Source organism: Brachyistius frenatus, unplaced genomic scaffold (genome assembly GCF_029030835.1).
Source record: "Brachyistius frenatus isolate BFR_SWC_R1_liver_20210118 unplaced genomic scaffold, ASM2903083v1 Contig_27, whole genome shotgun sequence".
NCBI lineage: Eukaryota > Metazoa > Chordata > Actinopteri > Embiotocidae > Brachyistius > Brachyistius frenatus.
The window spans coordinates 1,467,334-1,490,675 of NW_027210626.1; the positions used below are offsets into that span (position 1 = coordinate 1,467,334).

General features: G+C 41.2%; 2 protein-coding genes and 1 long non-coding RNA gene across 15 annotated transcripts in view; 1 reads left to right on the forward strand and 2 right to left on the reverse strand.

Annotated features, from left to right (window-relative positions):
• The window catches only part of LOC138620904 (uncharacterized), a 100,103-nt gene extending 88,540 nt beyond the window's left edge, over window positions 1-11,563 (reverse strand). The window contains exon 1 of the long non-coding RNA XR_011310907.1: window positions 11,295-11,563. This is a non-coding gene — a long non-coding RNA (uncharacterized lncRNA). The remainder of the gene's footprint in view (window positions 1-11,294) is intronic.
• map2 (microtubule-associated protein 2) overlaps window positions 1-16,547 on the forward strand; it is an 84,100-nt gene extending 67,553 nt beyond the window's left edge. For 9 of the 13 annotated variants that reach the window (XM_069698520.1, XM_069698524.1, XM_069698530.1 and 6 more), the window contains 8 exons: window positions 44-179; window positions 820-876; window positions 1,137-1,444; window positions 6,079-6,171; window positions 8,663-8,755; window positions 12,127-12,208; window positions 13,947-14,059; window positions 14,703-16,547. In XM_069698520.1, coding sequence (XP_069554621.1) covers window positions 44-179; window positions 820-876; window positions 1,137-1,444; window positions 6,079-6,171; window positions 8,663-8,755; window positions 12,127-12,208; window positions 13,947-14,059; window positions 14,703-14,924 — 1,104 coding nt within the window. In that variant the 3' untranslated portion in view covers window positions 14,925-16,547. The remainder of the gene's footprint in view (window positions 1-43; window positions 180-819; window positions 877-1,136; window positions 1,445-6,078; window positions 6,172-8,662; window positions 8,756-12,126; window positions 12,209-13,946; window positions 14,060-14,702) is intronic. The other 4 variants (XM_069698525.1, XM_069698528.1, XM_069698527.1 and 1 more) reach the window with 4 other exon arrangements.
• A 332-nt stretch (window positions 16,548-16,879) lies between these two features.
• Window positions 16,880-23,096, reverse strand: myl1 (myosin, light chain 1, alkali; skeletal, fast). The gene is made up of 6 exons (XM_069698546.1): window positions 22,867-23,096; window positions 22,066-22,093; window positions 19,858-20,001; window positions 18,554-18,727; window positions 18,352-18,429; window positions 16,880-17,427 (listed from the first exon to the last, which is right to left on the reverse strand). Exons 1-6 carry the CDS (start codon window positions 22,987-22,989, stop codon window positions 17,399-17,401), a joined length of 576 nt encoding a protein of 191 aa, XP_069554647.1. The 5' UTR covers window positions 22,990-23,096; the 3' UTR covers window positions 16,880-17,398.
• Window positions 23,097-23,342: the final 246 nt, after the last annotated feature.

The window sequence follows — 23,342 nt, forward strand, 5'->3', positions numbered from 1 at the left end:
TCTGCCTCACTGACCTGAGGATGGACTGCATGTTTTCTAACAGGATGGGGGGTCAAGAAGCCCAGACAAGAGGTCTCTGCCACGACATGCCATCCTGAGTCGCCGTGGATACCACGACCAGGAGGACAGCTCTACCTCTATCACTAGCTCCGGATCCACGGCTCCCCGCAGACCCACATGTAGGCTGCAGCTCATCTGATCAACTAGCTTTAAAAAAGTATCAGGATTTATGTGGTATTAGGTCATCGCAAACAAACATCAGCCTCTTAACAGCCTCCACTATGAGACAAAACAACACTGATTCAATAACTTTCCTAATCGCAGATCTTTTACCGATGCTGATCAATTTTGTTCTACTTGTGTATCAATACAGTATAAAGAGCTTTCTGAAAAAGTAAAACCACACTGTGTTAGTTAAGAGTCGTAGCTGTTGTGTGCCTATGACAGCTGTACATTCAGCTGGTTATTCTTTTATCATGTAGCATTTTTATTGGATACCATTTTAACTTACCTCCTTATCATTATGACCTGTACTTTGCCTCTTGCTGTATTTGGATTCACCTATTATGTACAAGTCAGATTAGCCTGTTTTTTTTCTAAATAATTGTTTCCTTGTTTTCTATCTCTCTCTGTCTTTCATCATTTCTATTTGACTAAATAAATGTTTTGCTATTTTATTTTATTTTTTTACAGATACATAATGCGCTGTTAGTACAGAGAATACATAGAGTGCAGCTGGACTATTAGCAAGCCTCAAATTTTCCCTTTTTTCCCTTCATGTCACTAAATCCTAAATCTCTCATCTTTTCCCTTCTGCAGCATTTCGCCCTGAGATGAGGGCAGAGCACAGGACAGGACGAGCCCCTAGTATGACAGGTAGAGGTCATTTTCAAAACCTCTGTCATCGTAACAGTTGCACATGTTTTTTATTGGGCTATTCCAATGGGTTGTATTAATGTGTACATCTCTATTTAAAAACTGGAACCTCTGTGGATGTGGGGAAATTTAAACAGGACACTTGAAACAGTCTATTCTGCAGTTTGATACATTATATTTCACAGTTTTTGTTGCAGACTGATAAAAGTATTTTTATGTTTAGGAATCACAGTTTGTCGTCATATACACTTTCCCACCAGTTACAGAATCAGTGCGCTCCCGCTCGGCTCGCAGCGGCCACTCCACCCCCCGCACTCCTGGCTCCACAGCCATCACCCCAGGAACCCCTCCCAGCTACTCATCATCTTCAAGAACCCCCGGGACCCCACGCTCCCTCAGTTTGATTTCCCAGGAGAGGAAGGTGGCCGTGGTCCGCACCCCGCCCAAGTCGCCCGCGACCACACCCAAGCAGCTCCGCATCATCAACCAGCCACTGCCTGACTTCAAGAATGTCAAGTCCAAGATAGGATCCACGGAGAACATCAAGTATCAGCCAAAAGGAGGACAGGTGACGTGACACTCTCTTCTTACACTTCCACCCTAAAACCTGAAGCCGCTGCCTAACTGCTTGCGTATTTCTGTCAGCTCTGCATTTCTATTTTTACTTCTTGTATGTTTCTGGTTTTCTTACACGCCTCTGTTTCACTGATGTCAGAGATAGAAACAGTCACAGATTTGTTTTTGGTACTAAAGATAACATACAGAAACAAAAACAACTCGGCCCCCCTTTAGGTCCATGACCATGTACTGCGGATGTAATCTGCATACAAAGAAACTATGTGATAACTTCCTCCCAGACTTTCTCTGGATTCTGACCTCAAACCATAAAGGGTTTAGTGGTAAGAAAAATAAATGGAGACAGATAACCGTTCCATGTCCCAATGTATATAGAATTTACTGTATACCACGTACCTTTGGTATGCAACGAGGCCAGATGTAGACATTGTATTGTAAAGTCTGTTTGTGTCTAACATCTTCTGTCTTTTTCTCCTGCCTTGATGTGTTTAGGCTCCATAGCTCTCCTCTCTCCTTCGTGCGTTCACACTAACAGTCATACATTAGATTCTTAGCAACCTCTGCCCACCGTTAGCCCTTCAATCATACTGCTGACTCATCAGTGTAAAAGAACAGTTAAGAGTTAAGACATAATGATGTTTTGTGGAAGAGAAAAAACGTATTTTTTGAAACAATTTATGGCACACAGAATGTGTGCTGATTAAATCTCAGTAAAAAGTTTTTGCACCATTTTTCTTAACTTACTTAACTGTTAACTAACTCAACAAATGCATATGAATATAGTTTGTATTCAAGTTTGCGAAAGCCTTAAAAACCCATCAAAGATTATGTGAAAGACAAGCCTAGACATTTTCTGAAGCTATTTGTTGATGTTAACCTTGATTTTAAGAATCATATTCACCAACATCGAGCTCTGCAGTTCTTCGCAGTTTTTAGCTGCTTTCAGTTATTGTTTGATTTACTAGCCGTTACGATTGGCTAACTTTAGTGCCCCAGTATGAAACTATAGTGCAAGCAGCAACTCACAGTAAGTGATCTCTCACACGATGCAGTCTTTATGCCCTGAGTGAAATGCTAGAGAACCACAGCAAAGGAAGATTTAAAGATCTTGACGACAACTAAGTTGAAATATTTATTTAGTTTTTACGTAAAAATCAGGCTTCTGTTACGGCATTTTTTTTTTACCTGCTACCCCTAAATATAACAATTCTTTGGTCGAGTCACAGAAAAGTGACTCGACATCTTAGTGAGGGTCGGCACTGTGAGCAGTGTTTGTCCCTTAAGTTTTCCTCCTGGCTGTGTGAAGTGAGGACAGCCAACATAAATCTGCATTTCAAATCGTGTTTTCTGTTGCTGCACAGAGTCTGCATTAGCGGGGTGCCTGCGAGTATATACCCTACAGTTTGACAAATATTGTATTCCAGTGGGAAACAGAAAGGCAGCACTGAAAGAGGAAGCATAGACATGAAAACAGCAGTGTGTGTCTGTAGCCATCAGCTCTTACAAGCCTCCACTGATGACCTGATTAGGAATCTAAGCGTTTGACTGGCATCTTTATGACTTGCCAGGTCTCTGAGCCGCTCTGTGCAGTCAGCCACAAAATAGGGAGGGATCATGTTCCCAACGCCGGCCTGTCATCTGCAGGAGAAACAGGCTGGCTGCACTGTCTGTCTTTGTTTGCATGTGCGTTTGTGTGTGCAAGGAAGCATGCTGGGTCATTATCACTCACATTTTTGGTATTTAAATTTTTTTTAATTTTTTTTATCAATGCTAGCAGTGTTGATCCTAACATACACAGTTGTACAATCCCTTCCACGTAGGAGGGGATTTTAGTTGTGGATGTGGATGTTTGGCCAAATTTGTATCCAGTGTTTTGTTTGCTTGTGTGCGGTTGTGAACACATCACACTTCCTGCATTACAGGTAACACATACACTCTGTAGGTGTTGTCTATAAATGTATTAAATGACTTGCAGAGAAATCTTATCCCTAAAGGAGTCGTTTGGACTTGTTTAGGATGAGGGTTAGAATAAAAATTGGGATTAGGTGCTTAGTTGTGATGGTTGAGGTTAGGATAAGGGGCTGGGGAACGCATTATGTCTGAGTGTTCCCACAAAGATAGAAAAACAAATGGTGTGTGTGTGTGTGTGTGTGTGTGTGTGTGTGTGTGTGTGTGTGTGTGTGTGTGTGTGTGTGTGTGTGTGTGTGTGTGTGTGTGTGTGTGTGTGTGTGTGTGTGTGTGTCACCCCTAGGTGCCTACTATCAGACACAAACTGGCGATGGCAGCTTTTGTCTGAACTCAGGGTGACTGTCTGGGCAGAGCGATTGGCCTGATTCCACAACTTGTGTTTGGCCACAAGCTGCCTGACACAAAGTTACATTTTATGTTCCTGTTCAGGTCAGCAGCTTTAAGCTCTGATGATGGGACGACGGAAGCGGTTTAGAGGCATACGTGTGTTTAAGGATATTCAATAAAAAGCGTCTGAACAAGTACTTTGCCTAAATGTTCCTATTTCTGTCTCAAGTGGATTTAAGAAAAGCACCTCGGAGAGGAATGAATTATTTCTGAATGCAATTCATAGGACAAAAATATAAATACAACAAAAGAGTTCTTGAATTTGAATGCAGTTGAGTATTTATAAATAGTTTTAATTTATACATTTATTGTTGAAGATCTCTCTTACTGTCACTATCGGACCACTGTGCTTTATAACACCAGAAGGTATATACGAAGGATCATTTCAGCTCCTTTGTGATTGGATTAGAATTACCAAACCAAGTTTATCTTAAACCTGCAGTGCTGAACTTTTGTCTCCACTTTCTGACAGTCACAGTAATTAGAAAAACAATGTTGACGTGTGTCTACGTCATAGGCTCACTATAGCCTACTCCATCATTATCGCTATGGCCCTAAAAACGGGGGATAAACGGTTTTGAGTGTAAAGTAGAGATTGGCAGACGTGAATAAGGTAGTAGCTAAATCTGTTACAAAGCACCGTTAATCTTTTTGAGATGAATGTATTTTATACATGGCTCCTGATATAAATACATTTAATACACTAAAGTGAACCACAATAGAATGACACAGTTGAGTATACCGTACCTATTAACAGAAGTGACCAACTCAGTATAGGATTGTGTAGTGTTACTAATGTCCTTCTGTAGCTGTTTTCATATCCAAATAGTGACACGTAAAGTCCAAGTAATGACAGCCATACAGTCCCCCCCTGAACTTCAGTAGTTCCCACCAGCTTTAAGCAGTAGTGCCTCTACAAGCAGCTCCGGTAGCGAGCCTCCCCGAGCCCGTAGCCGGCCTCCATCCAGCCACTGACCTGTCCATTGATTGTCCTCATAGAATCACATGGACCAAAATATGCCAACAGAGACCAAACGTGGGTCCTCTCTGATTTGGAAGTCAGTGCTGCGCTTCATCTCCATTACTCTGTGTCTGTCGGCTGCACACAGTGTGACCTGGACCCAAGACCTGCTGGTACACCTCATCACTGTTAATGATGGCACCGGGTTTTATTCTTATACAGACTGGAAAATAGTGTGCCACTAGAATGATAATTTAAAAAAAAGAAGTTGTTTGTCATTTTATTCAATTAATATGTTGATACTTGTGAAAAGGGTATTAGCGATTCATTGAATTTGCATTTAAATTAGGCATTTATAAAGTAAAACTACATAAAACCAATTTTATAACAAATTAGTAATTCTGTTGGCACTGCCTTTTGATTGATAATTTAATTTTTAAATGTGAATAAAGTCTGACCCACAGTGCCATCTGTTATAGGAAGAAGTCATGTGTGGGGTCGAGACAGTCAGACCTTTATCTCCTGTGTTTAATTCTTAGATGCTTGTAAATCTTTAATATCAATACGTCTATCTTTAAACAAAGCAGTCACTCATATTAAACTGTAAAAGTTGAACGCAAAGGCAAAGTAATGGGCATTAAAGGTGTGGGTTTTTTTAAATGACAAAAATCAGTGAATAACAATAAATTATTAATTATTGCAATTTAAATTTAAAATGCTTGTATTTATTACAGTTGCACACTCCAGGACTCAGTTTTCAACAAAGGTCTCTTCAAGAAATATAAGTAGTTTCCTGTTCATTAGTCAACTTATGATGGAAATAATTAGTGTCAATGGAAATTGTCTTATTCCAATAGAGGAAATTAAATGCAGCAACGGTTGTAAAAAAAAAGGACATTTATAAAGGCAATGCTCCAAGGTACTGTAATGTTCAGCCCTTTTTATTTCTGTAATGCAAAATGAATGACTTTATCGTTTGCTTGGATGAAATGATGTCAGATCTCTCCATAGTTATTATATTAAGGTTATGGTATCATGAAACTTTTTGGAACCTACAGGAAAATGCTGAAATAGCAAGAGAAAATAAACATGCTCAGGATGTCCCATGCACATATCTATCCTTCACACTTCCCTCATACACTGCAGCAGTGAACACAAGATCACATCTACATTACCTCACATTTTTCAGAACTTTACTCATCAGTCACAAGAGGAGACACTACAGTCTAATCTAGATATGCTATGATATGATAAGCACTCATTACCATCTACCATGTAAGAACTCCACATATCTCTTTATTTCTCCATAGATTCATATTTTAAACAAGAAGCTGGACTTCAGTCACTCTCTGTCAAAATGCAGCTCCAAGGATAATGTGAAGCCCTCTCCCCGTGGAGCCAATGTACGTACCTCCATCTTCCCCCTCCATGCAGAGGACAAGTGAAGACTATTTGTAGTTAGTCAATCCAAAGAATCCCCACTGTACATTAAAGCCCAGTTATATAGGGTGCTACAAGTTGCTTCTTGTTGTGCTATTCAAACCTAGATACTGTATATGGCTCGCTTGATGGTTTAGTATTGTAGCCGTCTAGGTTTTCTTTTTCACCCTTAGTTTGAGGATAACAAAGGTCACTTTTACAGCTTGCTAAACACATATTACTAGCATGCCTGTGCAGAGGAACATAGCAGCTGCAGCTGGCCGTCAAGCTTCTGATTTTACCCACTTTCCTGCTGTCAGAGCTGTGCCGTAAATCCCTAAATAGCTCAGCTGTCGGGCACAAAGGTGGCCCGATGGTTAGAGAGACTGATTCAGCCACATGGCCGTAGCCATATGTTGCTAAATGTCTGCCGTGCTAAAATGTCCTTGAGCAAGTAACTTTAAATCTTCCCAGCTCCATCTGACACCTGCAGCCTGACTTCCTGTCGTAGGGCGTTATTTCAGGAGGAATGTTCTCTACAGAATTCCATGTCATCATTTATTTTGAGTTAGTTTCCTATTAAATCCGGGACAGCTGTATGTGTTAGGTTTAGCTTCATGTTTGGTATTTATTTCCTGTTCTCCTTTTACACTGACAGATAAGCCGCGGGTCTATCATTGAGTTAAATGTGTCTTTGGTTCCCCGTAAATGTCTCTGATTTCCATTTTCGCTAGTGATGTTAGTTTGTTTCACATACTTGATGTTGCCCACATAAAAGTCTTTTCAGCTAATATTAAAGAGTAAGTACAGTTTAGTTTGCTCTCCCCTGCTTGGTCAACTTTTTGACCTTCCAGCGAGGGTTTAAAATGTCTGCTTCCATTATAAAGTGTATCCCACAATTAAAAGCAACGTAAGACAGCATGGGTCACATGTTATACTGATGTTCAAATTGTATGATGTTAAGTGTGTGAAACATTTACTTTGCTGTGCTGTGGTCAGGTTGTGGTGAAAAGAAACAAAGGCCTAAATCATTTGAATTAAAAAAAAAAAAAAAAAAAAAAAAAAGTTTTATCCTATGGACCAAATGTTGGTATCTGCAGTGAAAAGTACTGCTTAGTAAATTTGGATTGGTATTGCGGTCTAAGAAGTTTGGGCACCTCTGCTTTAGAGAATGATAGAATCATTAAGACAATGTTTTATTCTTTTTAAAACTTACTTGGAGACTTTTTATGGTAACACATTGTTTTACCAGTTATGGGGGCTGTTTAATTGGAGATCTTTCATCACTCACTGGTTGGAGGGAAAGCGACAGCAGAAAACACTGCTAATTGGGAACCGAATGCACAGACTTCAAAACTGAAGCTTCCTCTTTCTGTCTGGTATACTGTATCATACAGTAGATGAGCTGTATATGTGCTTTGCTGCTGATAGTGTCACTGAGCCCATCACTACATTTGCATTGTTACAGCAGTCTTTTGAACTCTGACTAAATTTGCATATTAATACACCAGATGTAACAGTGTTTCAAAGCATTGTTTTGGTCGGATCACGTTGAAACATTTCACAAACCTGATGCCCTCTGCTGTCTTCTCCTCTCCTCGTGCACAAAATGTGTGGGATTTGTATGTACTTTGTCTTTTTTCTACCTGCTGTACTTCCCATTGCTTTCACTGTGCTGCCAGATAAAATGCATTTATTTTGAAATGTTAATGCACTGTACCAAACTCTGCTGTGTCTGCATCTCACTCCTGCTTTTTTCTCCCTGCAGCTACAGAGAGTCATTCACCGTCACAGCACACTCACACATCTTATCATCCTCGCAGCTTAGACTAATAGCCTGCGGGCTGAACTGCTTTTAATTTGCATTTACGTATATTTTAAGGCTTTTAGAGGAAATGCAAAGTCGTAAAGGAAATTTTGACATCCTTTTCAAATACGTTGTGGAGGAGTTTTTTTCTTCTTGTCAAACTGTGCGAGGTCAAGATTTCCTGAATGTTTCATATTTATTTCATCGCCTTAAAATCCATGTAAAGTCAAAATAATTGCAGGACAGTCTTGAGACATGGTATTACTCTGCAGCGAAGCCTTTCACTACCTTGGGCAGTTTAGGCATTTTTTTCATGACATCCACTGCTATGGGATGTTTAAAGTGTTGATATCAGGTTATTTTTCTATGTAGTAGGAGAGTAATCCTCTCAGGAGTCAACAGATGTTGTGCATTTTGGAACATACGTCAGGCTAATACAGTGTCAGAGCTCATGCTGAGACACGCGTAGGGAGATGAATCTGTCTTGCTTGTCAGTTTACAGTGATTGTTTCCGTTGAATGATGTTTGTCAAGGGCAAGGGGGGAACCACTAGGTCATTAGTGCCCACACTACAGCCAAACAAACAGTAGGGGGATACAAACTGTGTAAGAGACTTGCCAGTAAGCCCCGAGTCTTTTCCCACCTCATTCCTCACCTCCGCCCTGCAGGTTCTCATCCCCAGTGTTAAGCTGGACTATAGCCATGTTCAGTCTAGGTGTGGGTCCTTGGACAGGCGGGGCCACTCAGCAGGAGGTGGAAACGTGAGTCTTGTGTTGCAAGCCCATTGTCTCAGTGTTATTGTCAGTGTTGTGTTGTGTTTTTTTGTGTTGCCTTTTCCTTTCCCACCTCACTTCACAAGTGTCCCATTATATTGTCAAGTCGCTCATTCTCTCAGTAGTATCTGGTGCTCTTTACCTGACTGCTCCTCATCAACACCTCATTAACTGGTAGTGGTTTGTGTCCTGGGAGGATTTTGGATACTAAAGGCTGAATGTCTCTTCCTCCAGCACTCGAAAATAGCATGAAAGGACAAAACTTTTCTGCAGATGCACTTCCAAGTAGTAGTTTCTTTGCCTGTTTTGTAACTGTGAATCACTGTGCCTCTCTGTGGGAGGAGAGGCACATGAGGGGAAGTGTCACGACTAATCCAATGGTGCACTGCAAATTTGGCATCAAAATTAAGCATGTTTCGCACCGTGCAACCTCAGAGCAGGTCGGCAGCACAGTGCACGTGCTGCTCTGTAATACTAACCCTTAAGAGCTTGTAATAAATCACACAAACACATCTTATTCATGTTTTGCTTGTGTGTTTCACTTTCCAGGACTCTATCAATGCATAGGAAAAACTTAGATTTGATTCCAGCCAGAGTCTGTGCTGCACAACAGGTATCACACTGCATGAAGCCCTCGATTAAGTCTGATTACAGCCATCTGAAGGCAGCAGGTACAGTGTGTGCCCCGTCTGCAGTTTCTGACTTGAGTGATGCACATCATGAAGACACTGTTACATAAGCTTGATAACAAGGAGACAATTAAAACTTGTCTCTTGACTTTACATCACCTCCCCTCAGAATAGTCTGTTCTGATCAAACTTCTCTTCATTTGCATCTGACAACCTGAGCAACAGCTGCTTGATTGACAAGGCCAATTCTTGTGGCAAAACAGATGATGGCTGCTCACATAACTGTGGTGGCTACATTTGGTAGTAGTGGGACTTAAAAACAAGAATTTATTTTAACAAAATTACTATGATTAACTATTGTCTTGTTCCCTGTTTTGCAGTAGCGGCATTATTTACTGTATTTATTTACTAGCGATTTATAGATTTTAGCAATTACCAAACTTGCTCACCCTGAATAATAAATAAATCAGCTGTTTGCATCTAATCTCACCTGTCATAACAAAACAAAAAGGAGGTAATTACCCCCTTTTCCTATTAAACTATGGACATACTAAAACTAAAAACTGATCGGTGTTCGAGGCGCATACCGTGCAGAGTCTAAACATTCAAGAGTCGCAACGACATAATAAATATCTGATGTCAATCCACAGCAAGTGACAAATAGCACAAAGGACGACTGGTCACTTTAAATCACAGCTGCAGAAGTCACATTTCTTGCAGCTTATAATAGCAAGCACATGACAACGATGAGCGTTGTGGTGAAATGACATGTAGAGGAGTTCAGGTGGAACAGCGTTGTACTATTTACATTCAGACAGTTCCAGACGAACAAAGGCTGTAACAACTGACACAAGTAAAGATGAAGAAGTCATTTGTGCATTCACACAGACGCACGCACACTCAAGGTAACAGTGGTCAGAAGAGACCAGGGATTGAACTGGTGGGTAAACAATCCTCTCGACCCACAACCGCTCAACTATAAATCCTACTTTGGTTGCTGTGCACAAAGAAAAAAAATTTTGTCAGGAGAAGTGCTCTTTACTCTTCACTCTGTAACTAAATGGTGCCGCACAGTTATTAAACTGGGAGATTACATCAGGTCCCGTTGGAGTGTGAAAGAGCCAATTTGATTGGCGATGATTGTTACCAGACTTGAACACACACTCCGATAAAGTAGACGAAAGGATAATTCACCTCCATGCTCTCTCACAATAAACTTGCTTTGCAACCTTGGCTCACAAAATCAAGGCCCTAAATTAGTATTAGTTAGAAAGTCTCTAACACCTTTGATGAATCTGAATGAAGTTAATAATTCAATAAAAAAAAAAAATATTGAATTACTCTGGATAGTGTGTCAAGTTTAAGTTTCCCATCCAAACACCTCTCATCACCTCTTCTTTGAATCACTCAGTAATATGTAAGACGTAGGCGTCTGTTATTAGAACGGACACGGTGTGAAAATAATGGAGCAAAATAACATTTTATATTCAATCATGTAAACCGGTATTTGATGTGAATATTTTCAACCTGTAATGGCCAAACTAATATTTGATTTTATAAATTACGTAAAAACAAAGAATAAATATCATCGAACGTAACGTATGGTCTAAGTAATCTAAACACATCAATACAATGAAACACCTCAACAGTAGGGGAAGTAGATTTCCAAAACACATGATTGCTGGAGGGATGGACCAAACCGCAGCCTGATCTTCACCCACGCTGACACAAATCTCCTCCCATATCTTTAAAATAATGCTGTGTTATGCATGTGTGAGGGACCCTGCTTTTATCAGTCCACAACCTACCAAAGCAACATGGCCTCCTACTGGATTTAAAGGCTAAAAGTTGCATACTGTTCTATGTGCTCTTGTGTTGTGTTTGTTTATGTGACTCACGATTTGCGTGGTTCATCCCCGTCTTCCTTTTCCTGATGTTTCTATCTCTCCGGTCCTGTAAGAGAGGAGAAGACAAAGAACACTAAATCACTGGTTGCAAAACGACACATCAACTAAGTCGGTGACTCTGCAAAGTGATTGTTGACCACGGGCGTGTCCCAGTGGTTCATCTCAGGATGTGGCGTATCTCTTCGTATCCACTGTGCTGTGTCTGAAGCTTTACAGCTTGTCGCTGTTTGCTGTCTCATCAGCTCACTCCTTACATGTCTCTGTGGATTTCTCTCCAGACCTCCTGGGTGTGTTGCATAGTTGCGTATCCCTGTCTCCTCTCTGCCTGTGGCCACTTTCATTTTACTGTCTTACACTTCTCACTGTCATGGTGTGTCTGACAAGTTCTCCGAATGTGCCAAATCCTTTTCAAGGCATAGTTAAAGCGCAGAGTTCGTATTCAGTCTTGGTTGAACCGACAGCAGCAGTTCTCTGCACAGAGGGACACGAGGACTGTAATAGTCGCTGGTGTTCTTGCTCTTGTGCTTTCTTGCTCCTCTTTCCTAATAATTACATGCAATTAGATATCACTGTGTTGGATTGTAGCAAATTGCAACCTTTCATCCTCAGTTGATACCCAATCATTTTCTTCCAACAGCAGCTATAGTCACAAGTACAGTGCAGATTGGCAATACTGTACTCTTTCTCTATAAAACAGTAGATGGAAGAAATAATCCAAATAGCTTGACGTGAGCAGAGTTTGAGGTCAGCTGGTCTGTACTTTATAACCTCACTGTGAACAGTGAGCTCTGACCTCATCTTTTCCTTCTTCTGCTTCCACCAGGTGCAAATACAGAACAAGAAGATTAACTTGAGCCATGTGACCTCCAAGTGTGGCTCTCTGGACAACATCCATCATCGGCCAGGTACAGCGATCCTCTCACGCGGGATGGCAGCGGCGACCACACGGTCGCTGCTGCAGCCTCTCACCATGCAATATAAATTCATAGGGGGGATGTCCAGCACTCCTTAGATGCAGGTATTTATATTTCATGAGCTGCTGAGTTCAGACAGTGGTTGCACTGGGCAGCCTCAAGGTTTGAATGCATGTTAGACCAGAGAAGCAGCAAATGGAGCTGGCTGAGCTGAACTGCCCTGCTACCATTCTTCTTTGTGAGGAGCAGGAAATCTTAGGCAAGGAGCACGACAGGCGAGCCGGGAGCCAAAGTTGGGAAAGACACGTGGAGGGAAACTTTCACATGTCCTCTGAATAAGGAAACATTGGTTGATTCATTGTTTATGCAAGGTAAAAGCATGCAGAATGATTTGTTATCAGAGTTAAAAGATGATGTTTCTTCCGACCAGCTTCAATTCTACAAGTAGGAGCAGTAGCTGGTCAGTCTTTCCTCACAAAAAAAACTAAAATTATAAATGCAAATGTCATTATCCAGAAAATATATCCAGATAAACTGTTAAAACAAGGTGCAACTGAGGCCAAGAAGTCCCACTGGTTTGTTGTTCTAAGACTTGTTTACTGGTATATGTCAGGCACGGATTGTGCAGTCTAATCCAGTGTTACAGAAATAAATGTAATTTGCAGTTGGAGTGGCAGCTCGATGGATCTGTCCACAGGCGGCCGAATGTAGGAGGTGTTTTGGTTCCTGGCAGCACCGCTACCTTTGAGTGTGTGTGTGGAACAGGATGTTGATGAAATGGGCTGGATCAGACCTGGAATAGGTTATACATTCAGTTCGGTTTTATCATTCAAATCACTGAAATGCCGTGTACGAAATTACATTCACACCTCTGCCCTACAACACTGATTCCAGAGTCAGAGAGAGTATGTTTGATGGGAACAAATCCTGCTGTGAGAAAAATGGCTCCAGCAAAAATATTCAAAGCAGGATTTGATGATTACCATAAATAACAGGCACATTGTTTATAGGAATGCTGCTTTTAAATTTTCACATTTTATTCCCATGAACACCTCAAAATAAATGTCAAACGTCTACTGTATTTGGCAGCCAGGCCAAATGGCTGTGGTAGTCATGTCAACGCCTATGCAATTAAAAAGCTAATAAATATTAGCTCTTAGACAACACTGGTATTCATTGGTAAATCTGTGTTGTTGTTGTTGTGTTTTGTCTGAACTGGCCTTTTAAGTCATCATCATGTACAATTCATTTAACAGCACTAAAAAGGTTTAGATTTCATGTAGACATCCCCTTTTACCCTACCATAAGGTGTTGTAGTCGGCATTGTGTCCTGTAGCGCCACCTGCTGGTGTCATTCTGTTATTGTCATATTTTACAACCTTCAGCCATCCTTTACTGAAGGCCTGCCGGGCATCAGACAGGATCAGTGTGTTTTGGTCAGAATCACTGAACATGTGCGATGCACTGTCCGCTTAATTCCTGTTGCTCTGAGCAAGCACGTGTGTTCTAACCTCATGGACTCTTCTCTAACGAGAACCATTCGATGAGTCTTGAGCAGATATTTCGGCCACCAGTCTGGTACTCGTGTTTTTTGGGGTTTTTTTTTTTTTCTGTCAGTGCCCACGTCAAAATCAGAACACTAGAAAACACAGCGGGAGTTAAACCTGCACATTGCTCGTGCTCCGGTTGATGACTGTCCAGTTTTTACACTTCCTCTACTCCCTCCCAGGGGGCGGTAACGTGCGCATAGAGAGCGTGAAGTTAGACTTCAAAGACAAAGCCCAAGCCAAGGTGGGTTCCCTGGATAATGCTAACCACATGCCTGGTGGAGGCGACGTCACGGTGAGTGTCAGCTCCACGCTCGCAATCCATGATATAAAGGAAGACATCAAGTTTTTGAGAGATTGACTCACTCAATAATTTGAGATTTACTGTAAACTCTAATAAGAGATACTCTTCACTCTTTTCTTCTTCTGTTTTGAGAGTAAGTACTTGTGCAAGTCATGGTTTACAGATTTGTTTAGTATCCTGAAGTTGTCAATTTACCTGTAAAGTATAAAGACCGTAGATAGAAAAACTAACCTGGATGTCTGTAACAACAATACTATATTGTAATCTTAAATTATGTTCATATTATGATATAAAATTGGGTTTAATTTTTTTTTTTTTTTTTTTTTTAAGAAAAGAAGATGAAATATTTAATGTAGATGTTTTTTTGTTTTTTTTAATTATTCTACAAAGCCAATCTTCCAAAAACTTGCGTATTCCTTTATCTTGTCATGTGGGTAGCAGTAAAGGTATGGTACACTCTGAGTCAATACATAATGCAGACGTTAATCTCAGCTGTATTTGAGTGAACCCGGGACAGCACAGACTATTTCCGATGTTATCAAGCTGACTCACAAATACTCCATGACATGATATAAAACTGAATCCTTTTTCCCCATCCACATCTCACGTCTCACCACCACATCGCCTTTCACAGATTGAGAGCCACAGGTTGATATTTCGAGATCAAGTCAAGGCCCGAGTGGACCACGGAGCCGAGATCGTCGTCCAGTCGCCCGGCCTGTCCGGTTCGGTGTCTCCCCACCGCCACCGGGACAGCCACCTATCCTCCTCCGGCAGTCTCAACATGACGGAGTCGCCGCAGTTAGCGACCCTGGCGGAGGATGTCACTGCAGCTCTGGCCAAGCAGGGTTTGTGAACACTGGATCTCTCTCTGCACCCGAGACGTCCTCATTCTGATCCTTTTCAAACTTTTCTGCCCTCTCCTGCCACCCTGAGGCTCACTGGTTACCACTACTACTCAGCTAAACCACAGCCTCTGAACATCTTTACTTCAAAATCCATCACTCACCTCTCAAGTCAACACTCAAGTAGAGACTCAAATTAGGAGCTACTGTTCTTCAGTCCTCTTTATCCTGTTTCCTGTCTATTTTAAACCCATACATGTGCTATTTCTGATTCATTTTGTTGATCTCCTTCTTTTTGAATGATGTTGCATAGAATAGTTCAGTTTTAGCGCTGGTCCTTGACAGCGGGGACCAAGTATTGGCTTGACTGGTCTTGGATCATTGTTTTGAAGAACACTTACAGCCTTTTTTCTACTTTAAATAAAAAGTAATGTGACCAGTACACCATGCCGCACGTATTGTTCTTGCTCAGTAAACGTGCATGGACGCCAGACCCCCTTAACAAAACAAGCATCCTTACTGCAAGTCATTCTTGTCATCCAATATATATTACATTTAACAGATATATATAGAGAAACATGTATAAAATACAAGTTCTTTGCCATCTACATGTCCTCAAAACATTTTAAAAGGAAGTGACAATATGGCTATAAAATATAACTGTAAAATTGCATTCAAACAGGAACTAGGTCATGATATGACAAGCATGTATGGATTCTAATATTAAAAAGAGGCTATTTTGTAATTTAAAAAAGGATTTTAGTAAGTTATTTCCTCATTTATTGGATAAAGATCAAACAAGTTCATGTTTTGTAGTTAATAGTTGTTTACAGTGTAATGCTTGGTGACAATGTCAGACAGCTGATTTGGTGTTGCTAAGGAATGCATCTCAGTCCTGTGGAGGAGCCTCACGCTCCTGTACCTGCTCAGCCGTTCACTATAGAGGCTTGTTGACACTTCGGAATAATATTTAACACCTGAGCTCATTCTACAAAAACCTGCAGCTCTCTTGACTAAACAGTACAGACATTTCTCCACTAATACAGGCTGACGTTGCACTCATCAGGACTGTCTGTTGTCTGAACCACAGCGGAGGACGCTACAATCCGACACCTGAGATTAAGCAGAAGATGCAGCTACTCTGAAATCTGTCTGTGTGTGTGCATTTTGGTGCAGATCTCGCGCCGCTTTTACGGCGGATGCTACCGTATCTGGATGTTTTGTTGCAATATGTGGGAGAAGAAATTGGAGAAAAAAAAATACAAAATATTTTGAAAAATCCTGCAAAAATGAAAGAGACACTTAACGAAGAAGAACAAAATGACTGAAGGTAACTCAGTCAGCTCCTGTTATATCTGTTAGGAATAAAGTGTTTGGGTGATCTAGTTTCTTTTTCAGACACTCTTTGTGGTATGACCCGCCTCCTGCCTAATTACTTCCCTCACCTGCAACTGTTTGTTTGCTTCTGTGTTTTATCTGCATTCCCCATCTCTGTGTGCCCCTTCCCCACCTCCCGCTCCACCCTAAAGCAACTGTAAATGTATTTAAAAGGTCAAGTAGATGTACGCAGTTTTTCTCTTGTGGATATGACACCAGTTACAATAATTAATGACAATAAAAAGGACAAAAAGTGATGCTGCGGTGATGTTTTCTTTTCACAAAAACAAAAAAATTGATTTATGTCATTTGGAAATACACTTATTTGCTTTCTTGCTGAGAGTTACATAAGATTTGTACCACTGTCAGATCGTTACTATAAATATGCAAAGCTAAGCTAATCAACTGCTAGCTGTAGCTTCATATTTAACAGACAGAAATGAGAGTGGTCTCAATAATTTTATCTAACACTCAGCAATATAACAAATGAGTGTGTTTTCCAATATGTCAAAGTATTATTTTAACATATGTCTCGCTAAATAAATGATCCAAATATCAGTGAATAAATAAATAGTCAAAAACTGGGAAATAAAATGGGAGTGTGAAAAGTTTATTTTGAAATGGCAGGGGATACAATAAGTTAAGACTTAGGGATGGGTTGGGGAGGAGTGGATTCATTTTGATGGCCAGTCCTGGGCCGAACCATTCACTTTACTGGCAGATAGAGAGCCAGATATACGGTAAGTGGGAGGGGATGGTCATCAATATTCCACCTTCCCCTCCATCACTGTTCCCCTGCGACGCCCAAAAAATACCCAATGAGACTGGGGGTCTCGGGCAAAGAAGATGTAGAGAGAAACACCTCGTGAGAAATCGGGACTACTTCCTGAAGTGCAAGAGGAGGAAGGGAGAGATGAGAAAGCACCAGTTGGACAAAAAAGGAGAAAAAAAGAAGAGTAGATCAAAACAAAAGAAGGTTTTGGGAAATGACATCTCATAGTCCTTTGTTTCCGCTGCTTCCACAGATGGTACAGGAAACAGCAAGTGGATGTCGCGACACCATGGGGTCTGCACATATACGATGCTCACCACCGCAGTGGCAGGGTCCTTACACAGACATGATGTGCTTGACAAAGGCTGCAGATGAAGACCAGGGCGGCAGACAGAAAGAACAGAGAGGGACATTGAGTGAGTGAGAAAAAGAATCAATAAACTGTACAAATGAGGTTGGGTAAAGGACATGACAGGAAACAGCTCACTAGAACATATTAAAAGGTGTTTGCTCTGGTTTATGCACCGTAGAAAATACTGTATAAATGACTGCACTGGAATATCTGTGCAACGTGAACATTCTTTCAATTAAACGCTGAACATTCACTCCCTGTTTTGACTAAAATAGACTGTTATTTGGTGAACATCATCAAGTATGTTTCCCAACAGGTGGCAAAACAGGTAATACATTACAACGTTGTACAATTTTACTCTGATGGCACTCTTCTTACAGTGTAGGGATCTATTGCTGCTGTTATTGCTACTGTGATTTGGGGATCTTAAAGTGGTTTGAATCATGAGTCTCTAATTTCAAATTTGCTGGATTTTCTTTCGGCCCGAATTCAGGTTGGTGGGCGTTGAGCGGTTAAGCGTGTATTAAAGGGACACTCTGGTGATTCAGTGATGCTCTTCCATAAAGATGGCGGACTCACAAGAGCTTCATTTAAAAAAAAAAAAAAAAACTAAAAAAAAACATAACGGCCAATATCAAAGCAGTAGAAGTCAAGATATCCAGATTTTTAATCCCTAAACTCGAAAAAGTCTGGATACTACACTTCCCATAATGCAGCTCAACAGCATCTTTACTTTGGATGGCATCATCAAGGATATCCTTTCAGACTGTGTGAAGTTCCAAGATAAAAGAACTCACTGAGTGAAGTAAACTTCACATGTAAAACTGGTGCAGTCTTGTTTAACAGGCTGAAAATCCTATATTACCTCTTATAATGTAAATAGTTATGTTAGATTATTAAATGAATTAGAATTCTCATGTTGTAATTTGTGACTTACCCTCGTAGTTGATACAGCCGTTCTCATCCTCCTGTCCTGCCATGAGAGCATCAATCTCAGTCTCATTCATCTTCTCTCCTGTAGGGGGAGGCAGAGCACGTCCAACATTAACAACACACAAAGTGACACACAGGCAGACACACACACACACACACACACACACACACAAGGGCAGACACAGCAGCATCGAGGCCTGACTCACCCAGTGTGGACAGGACGATACGCAGCTCAGCACCCATCACTGTGCCGTTGCCCTCCTTGTCGAAGACGCGCAGACCCTCAACGTAATCCTCAAATTGTGCCTTGTTTGGGCTGTTGATGATGGATTGGAGCATTGGCAGGAAGCCCTCGAACTCTACTCTCTTGTTAGCCATGTCTGCATGAAAGGAGACAGAGTCAGTTGTGTCCAGAGGTGAAGGAGACATCAGATTTGAGACAACAGAAAGCGCACGAACAAAATCCAACACAATGTCTGCACCAATAATGTGTTTTCTACCTTTTCTACTACAGGCTGTACTTCAGGTTCATGATGGAGGGCCGTGAGGTTTAAGGACCAGGTGGTATTTTGGACAGAGTTTTTTTGTAATTTTTTTAACACATAGTCCTATTTTGTTACAGGCTACAGTTTTGAATGCAGTCTTGACTTTGCCACAGTGCAGAGTGAAGTAAAACACTGCTTGTGTGGGTGATGACCGATGCTTACAAAGATTCACTGCTGCATCATCACCAGACCGCACCAGAGGTACACATCACAAATACAGGTCTGTGCTTTTGAAATGACTTTATCAACCACTGTGATTAAAAAGCTTAAGTAAATAAATAGTATTCTATTGAGAGCAACCACGGTTTAAATCTTGTAAGGAGAAAAAACAATGTTGTAGTGACCTCTGTAGGTTAAAGCTAACCGAGCCTGTTGTTACCATTTTAGTCTGTACACCCTGTTCACAGTCACATTTACACAGCTGCTCTGAAGGCTGGACCAATCAGCAACTAAATGTGATGACATTTAAGTCAAGTGTTTTGTTATTTTTGCATTTTGGCGCATATGATGGTCAATGCTGATTGGTTGAAGGCTGCTCCAAAAGTTTCAAAATAAGCCTAAAATCTAGTGAAAACATGGCCATGCATTACAGGTTATTGCATATATATATATATATATATATATACTCCCTCGACACATCACCTCAGACAAATCAGCTCTCTAAATGACCGATCAGTTGTAACAATGTTTATCCAAGTTCTGTTATGACTGCTAAACTGCACATCATGCTGATATCAATGAAAAAGCAATTCAAAGCAATGTATCGTATCATTATCATTAAAACAACTAGAAGACTGATTGCACTTCTTAAGATCTTGTGCCTGAAATTCTCAAATGTAGACATAACAAATAACACACAGCACTCAACTGTACGTTCAAATCTCTAAATATATAAATCCTTCACATCATCACACGGACCCTCAACTAATTCCGTGGTGATAAATGATGATGAATGTGTGGCTCACCTTCAGTGGAGGGGGTTCCCAGCAGTTTGGCCACCTCCTTGTTGGTGGGGTTCTGTCCCAGAGCGCGCATGATGTCGGCGATCTGGTTGTAAGCCACCTTGTTGTCACCCACCCTGTCGAACAGACCGAAGGCCTCCCTGTAGTCTGTCGAATAGAAGGAGAGGAGCACATTATCACCTTCATCATCCAATATTTTCATTGTCTTTAACTTTATTGCATTTATTTACATGTGTGTGTGTGTGTGTGTGTGTGTGTGTGTGTGTGTGTGTGTGTGTGTGTGTGTGTGTGTGTGTGTGTGTGTGTGTGTGTGTGTGTGTTTCAGAGCTATTCACGTTTATAATGACTAAACTATCATATTCATTGGTGAATTTCAAACTGTTAAACTCGGACTGTATGTTAACCTCTGACAATTCCTTTAGAAAGTCATTTTCCCTCTAAATACTTCAAATTAACCAACCCAGTGTACAGTTTTAATGAATGTTTTTCATTTGTTACATCATAAGTTTCTAAATTTATATGTAATTGTAATGAATCTATCATATGAATGTACTTACTTGCAAATATAACAATGGATAACTAACAGAGGTGAAGTGCTATATAATTTATTGCTTACTTATTTACTTATTGGATCATATTTGTTATTTATGTATCTGAACCGATTCATTTAAATTGTATCGCCATGAGGAGTCATGAGGTAACGTCTGTGATGTTCACTGCCAAGCTTTCAGAAATTTGTAAAATCTCTCAACATTTTAAGATTTTAAGTTCAGCATCTGAAATAAGTGACCTACATGTTAGAATAGATTGATAATGGACAGAAGCAGTGATGATACATCCTGCTTCCAAATGCATTCGAAGTTATTGTATGTTTAAAATGCATTTCTCTCACAAATTGGAGTCAGCAATTTGCATTTGTCCAAGTGCAGCTGTGGCGGCTGCTCGCCTGCTGGCAGGTGGAGACAGTCCTACAAACTGACAAGAGAAACCCAGAACTAGTGCAAGACATCCCAAAAGGTTGTGTTATTATTGGCTGAATGGACAGACTCCTGCCGAGCTCCGTCACCCCTCGTACTATTTCTATCTCAGCTGTCTTCTCTCTCTCAGCAGGGCTACGGGCTCTTTTAAAAGACCACCTTGGAATTGATAAACATAGCTGAGAATATGAGCCCCTCCTTTAAAAGGCAAGGCGTTGGTGAGCTGAGTAAAAGCAGGGAATGCTGACTGCGGCGTAACAAGCAGGTGGCCAGACTACAGGTCTGCCCCCCCCACCCCACCCCTACACCCCCCAACCAGGGGGAGAAAGACCCAACAGTACCCAGGTGTTTCTTTCTGTCAAACACAAGACCATCGGTTCACTATTCTTCCCTCTTTAATCTCTGAAATGAGCCGCTGATTTTTCTTCAATTGCAGTCTCTCGGCACACGGTTTGATTTTACTGATCTGGTGACACGGACATTATCAACTGACCTATAAACAGCCAGTAACAGAAGCTGAAGTTAATATGAGGACATACAGATGGATCTAATTGGGTTTTGACATCTGCCTCTCATGTCATTAAATGAAGTTGCCTACAGCAATGATTAATATGTGACATGATCTGGATGCTATTTCACCTGGAAAGACCGAATTTATTTGTTTCATTAGCTGAAGGTGATGATTGGTTCGCCGAGCTGGTGCTTGACAGTGTGCAGATGTTCAACACTGGATGCACAACATACTTTATATTCAGTATTATTTGCAAAATGTTGTGCTAATAACAACTGCAGTTACTTGATGTTAACATTTTTTAATCATTCTCATATGATGAGCAATGCATTTAAGCAAGAAACTGATTTTGACATCTAAAAAGCCAACTTAAAGTCAACTGCACACATGACGGGGTTCTTAGCTTCAATTAGCAGATTAGCAGGTTTCACAAGGCATTTGATATTCTTATGGCATGTCAAAACACAAAACTGACTGAGGTGACCATCTGTCAGGAACACTTGGAGACCTGTTACCAAGTTGATCGCCGGCATCGAGCTAAGGTCCATCTTAAAGTTCTTGATATTGTACTGTGGTTAGTTATTATCTTTGTGAATATGTATTCATGACTGATAGATCAAAGTAACAGTTGGCCAGGAGACAGTGTAAAATAAAGATGACCTGATGACTGATGGACTGTATGTAATGTCATGTGATTGCAAAGGTAGGACGAGATTTACATACCATCAATCTGGTCTGGGCTGAATTCCACCTACAAGCCAATACAAAGCAGCTTGTAAGTAAAAAAAAAACATACACGAGGCAAACGTTTCCACATGCCATGAAATCAACAACAGAAACATTTTTATTCAAAAGACCCTAGAAGCCAGACATTTTCCAATTAGTAAACTAAACAATCACATCTAAACCCGCATCTAACTTGTCTCGTTGCCGAAATTAGCTTCACTTGTTGGCACCTGATCTGTGGAGGTCCATGTTTAGCTACATTAACATGTCCACATTTGGTGTCACTCTGCATCCTATCACACATTAGTCACCTCTCTGATAGTCCAATCCGGAGAGTCCGGGGTGTGGTCTAAGCCTTGGTGAGCTATCCATGGTTGTAGTGAGTCTCCGCTGTCCTCTGCACAACTCAGAGTGGTCCTTCAGACCTGCAGCTGCTCTAACCAGCTCACTATGAACTGTGCATCTGCTCAAAGATGTTCAAATGCATGTGTCTATCTGGCTTGCAATTGAACTGACTCAAAAAAAAAAAACTAGTCACAGTAGCTACTCTCACATTGTCCTCCCTCTAAAAGTATGACATACATATGAAAACGCATTTCTTAATTGGCTTAACTGACCAGGGGTCCCTCAAAGAATCTCACTCCATGTAAAAAAAATAATAATAAAAAAAAAAAAGCCCGCCTACTTCTGTCATGCAACTCGAGTGTAAAAAGTAAAATCCTGGCTCATCCCGAGCAGCCAGCACCACCCCACTCCATCTCCCCAGAGCATCACATTATGGCTTTACGGTTTTTGTACCTTGACGGCAGACAGGTCGACAGCAGGAGCCGCAGGAGCAGGTGCGGGCTCGGGTGCAGGTGCAGGTGCGGGTGCGGGTTCGGCCTTCTTGGCGGGAGCCTTAGCGTCCTTCTTGGGTGCCATTTCAGTTGATAGTGGAACTACTTTGGCCCTGAAGTGCAGACAATTCCCGGTTCGGGTGACACACAAGGAGTGTAGAACAGATTGGAGGGGACTCGGAGCAAGAAAACACTGTTCGGGCGTATATATGAGGCTATTTTTCCTCTTGACCCCCGTCAACGCTGTCCTCGCGTAAGGATTGGATAGCGGACGGGAGGGGTGTGTGTTTGTGTGTGTGCGTCGAGGGATTCTCTCTAAACATGGAATATAGGGCTGCGGGCCAGAACGTGTTTATTTATGCCACATAGCTATAATGAAAAACGAAAACATTGGAAACGGCGTGAAAGGTTAGCTGGAGCCACGCGATCTTCTGCGGA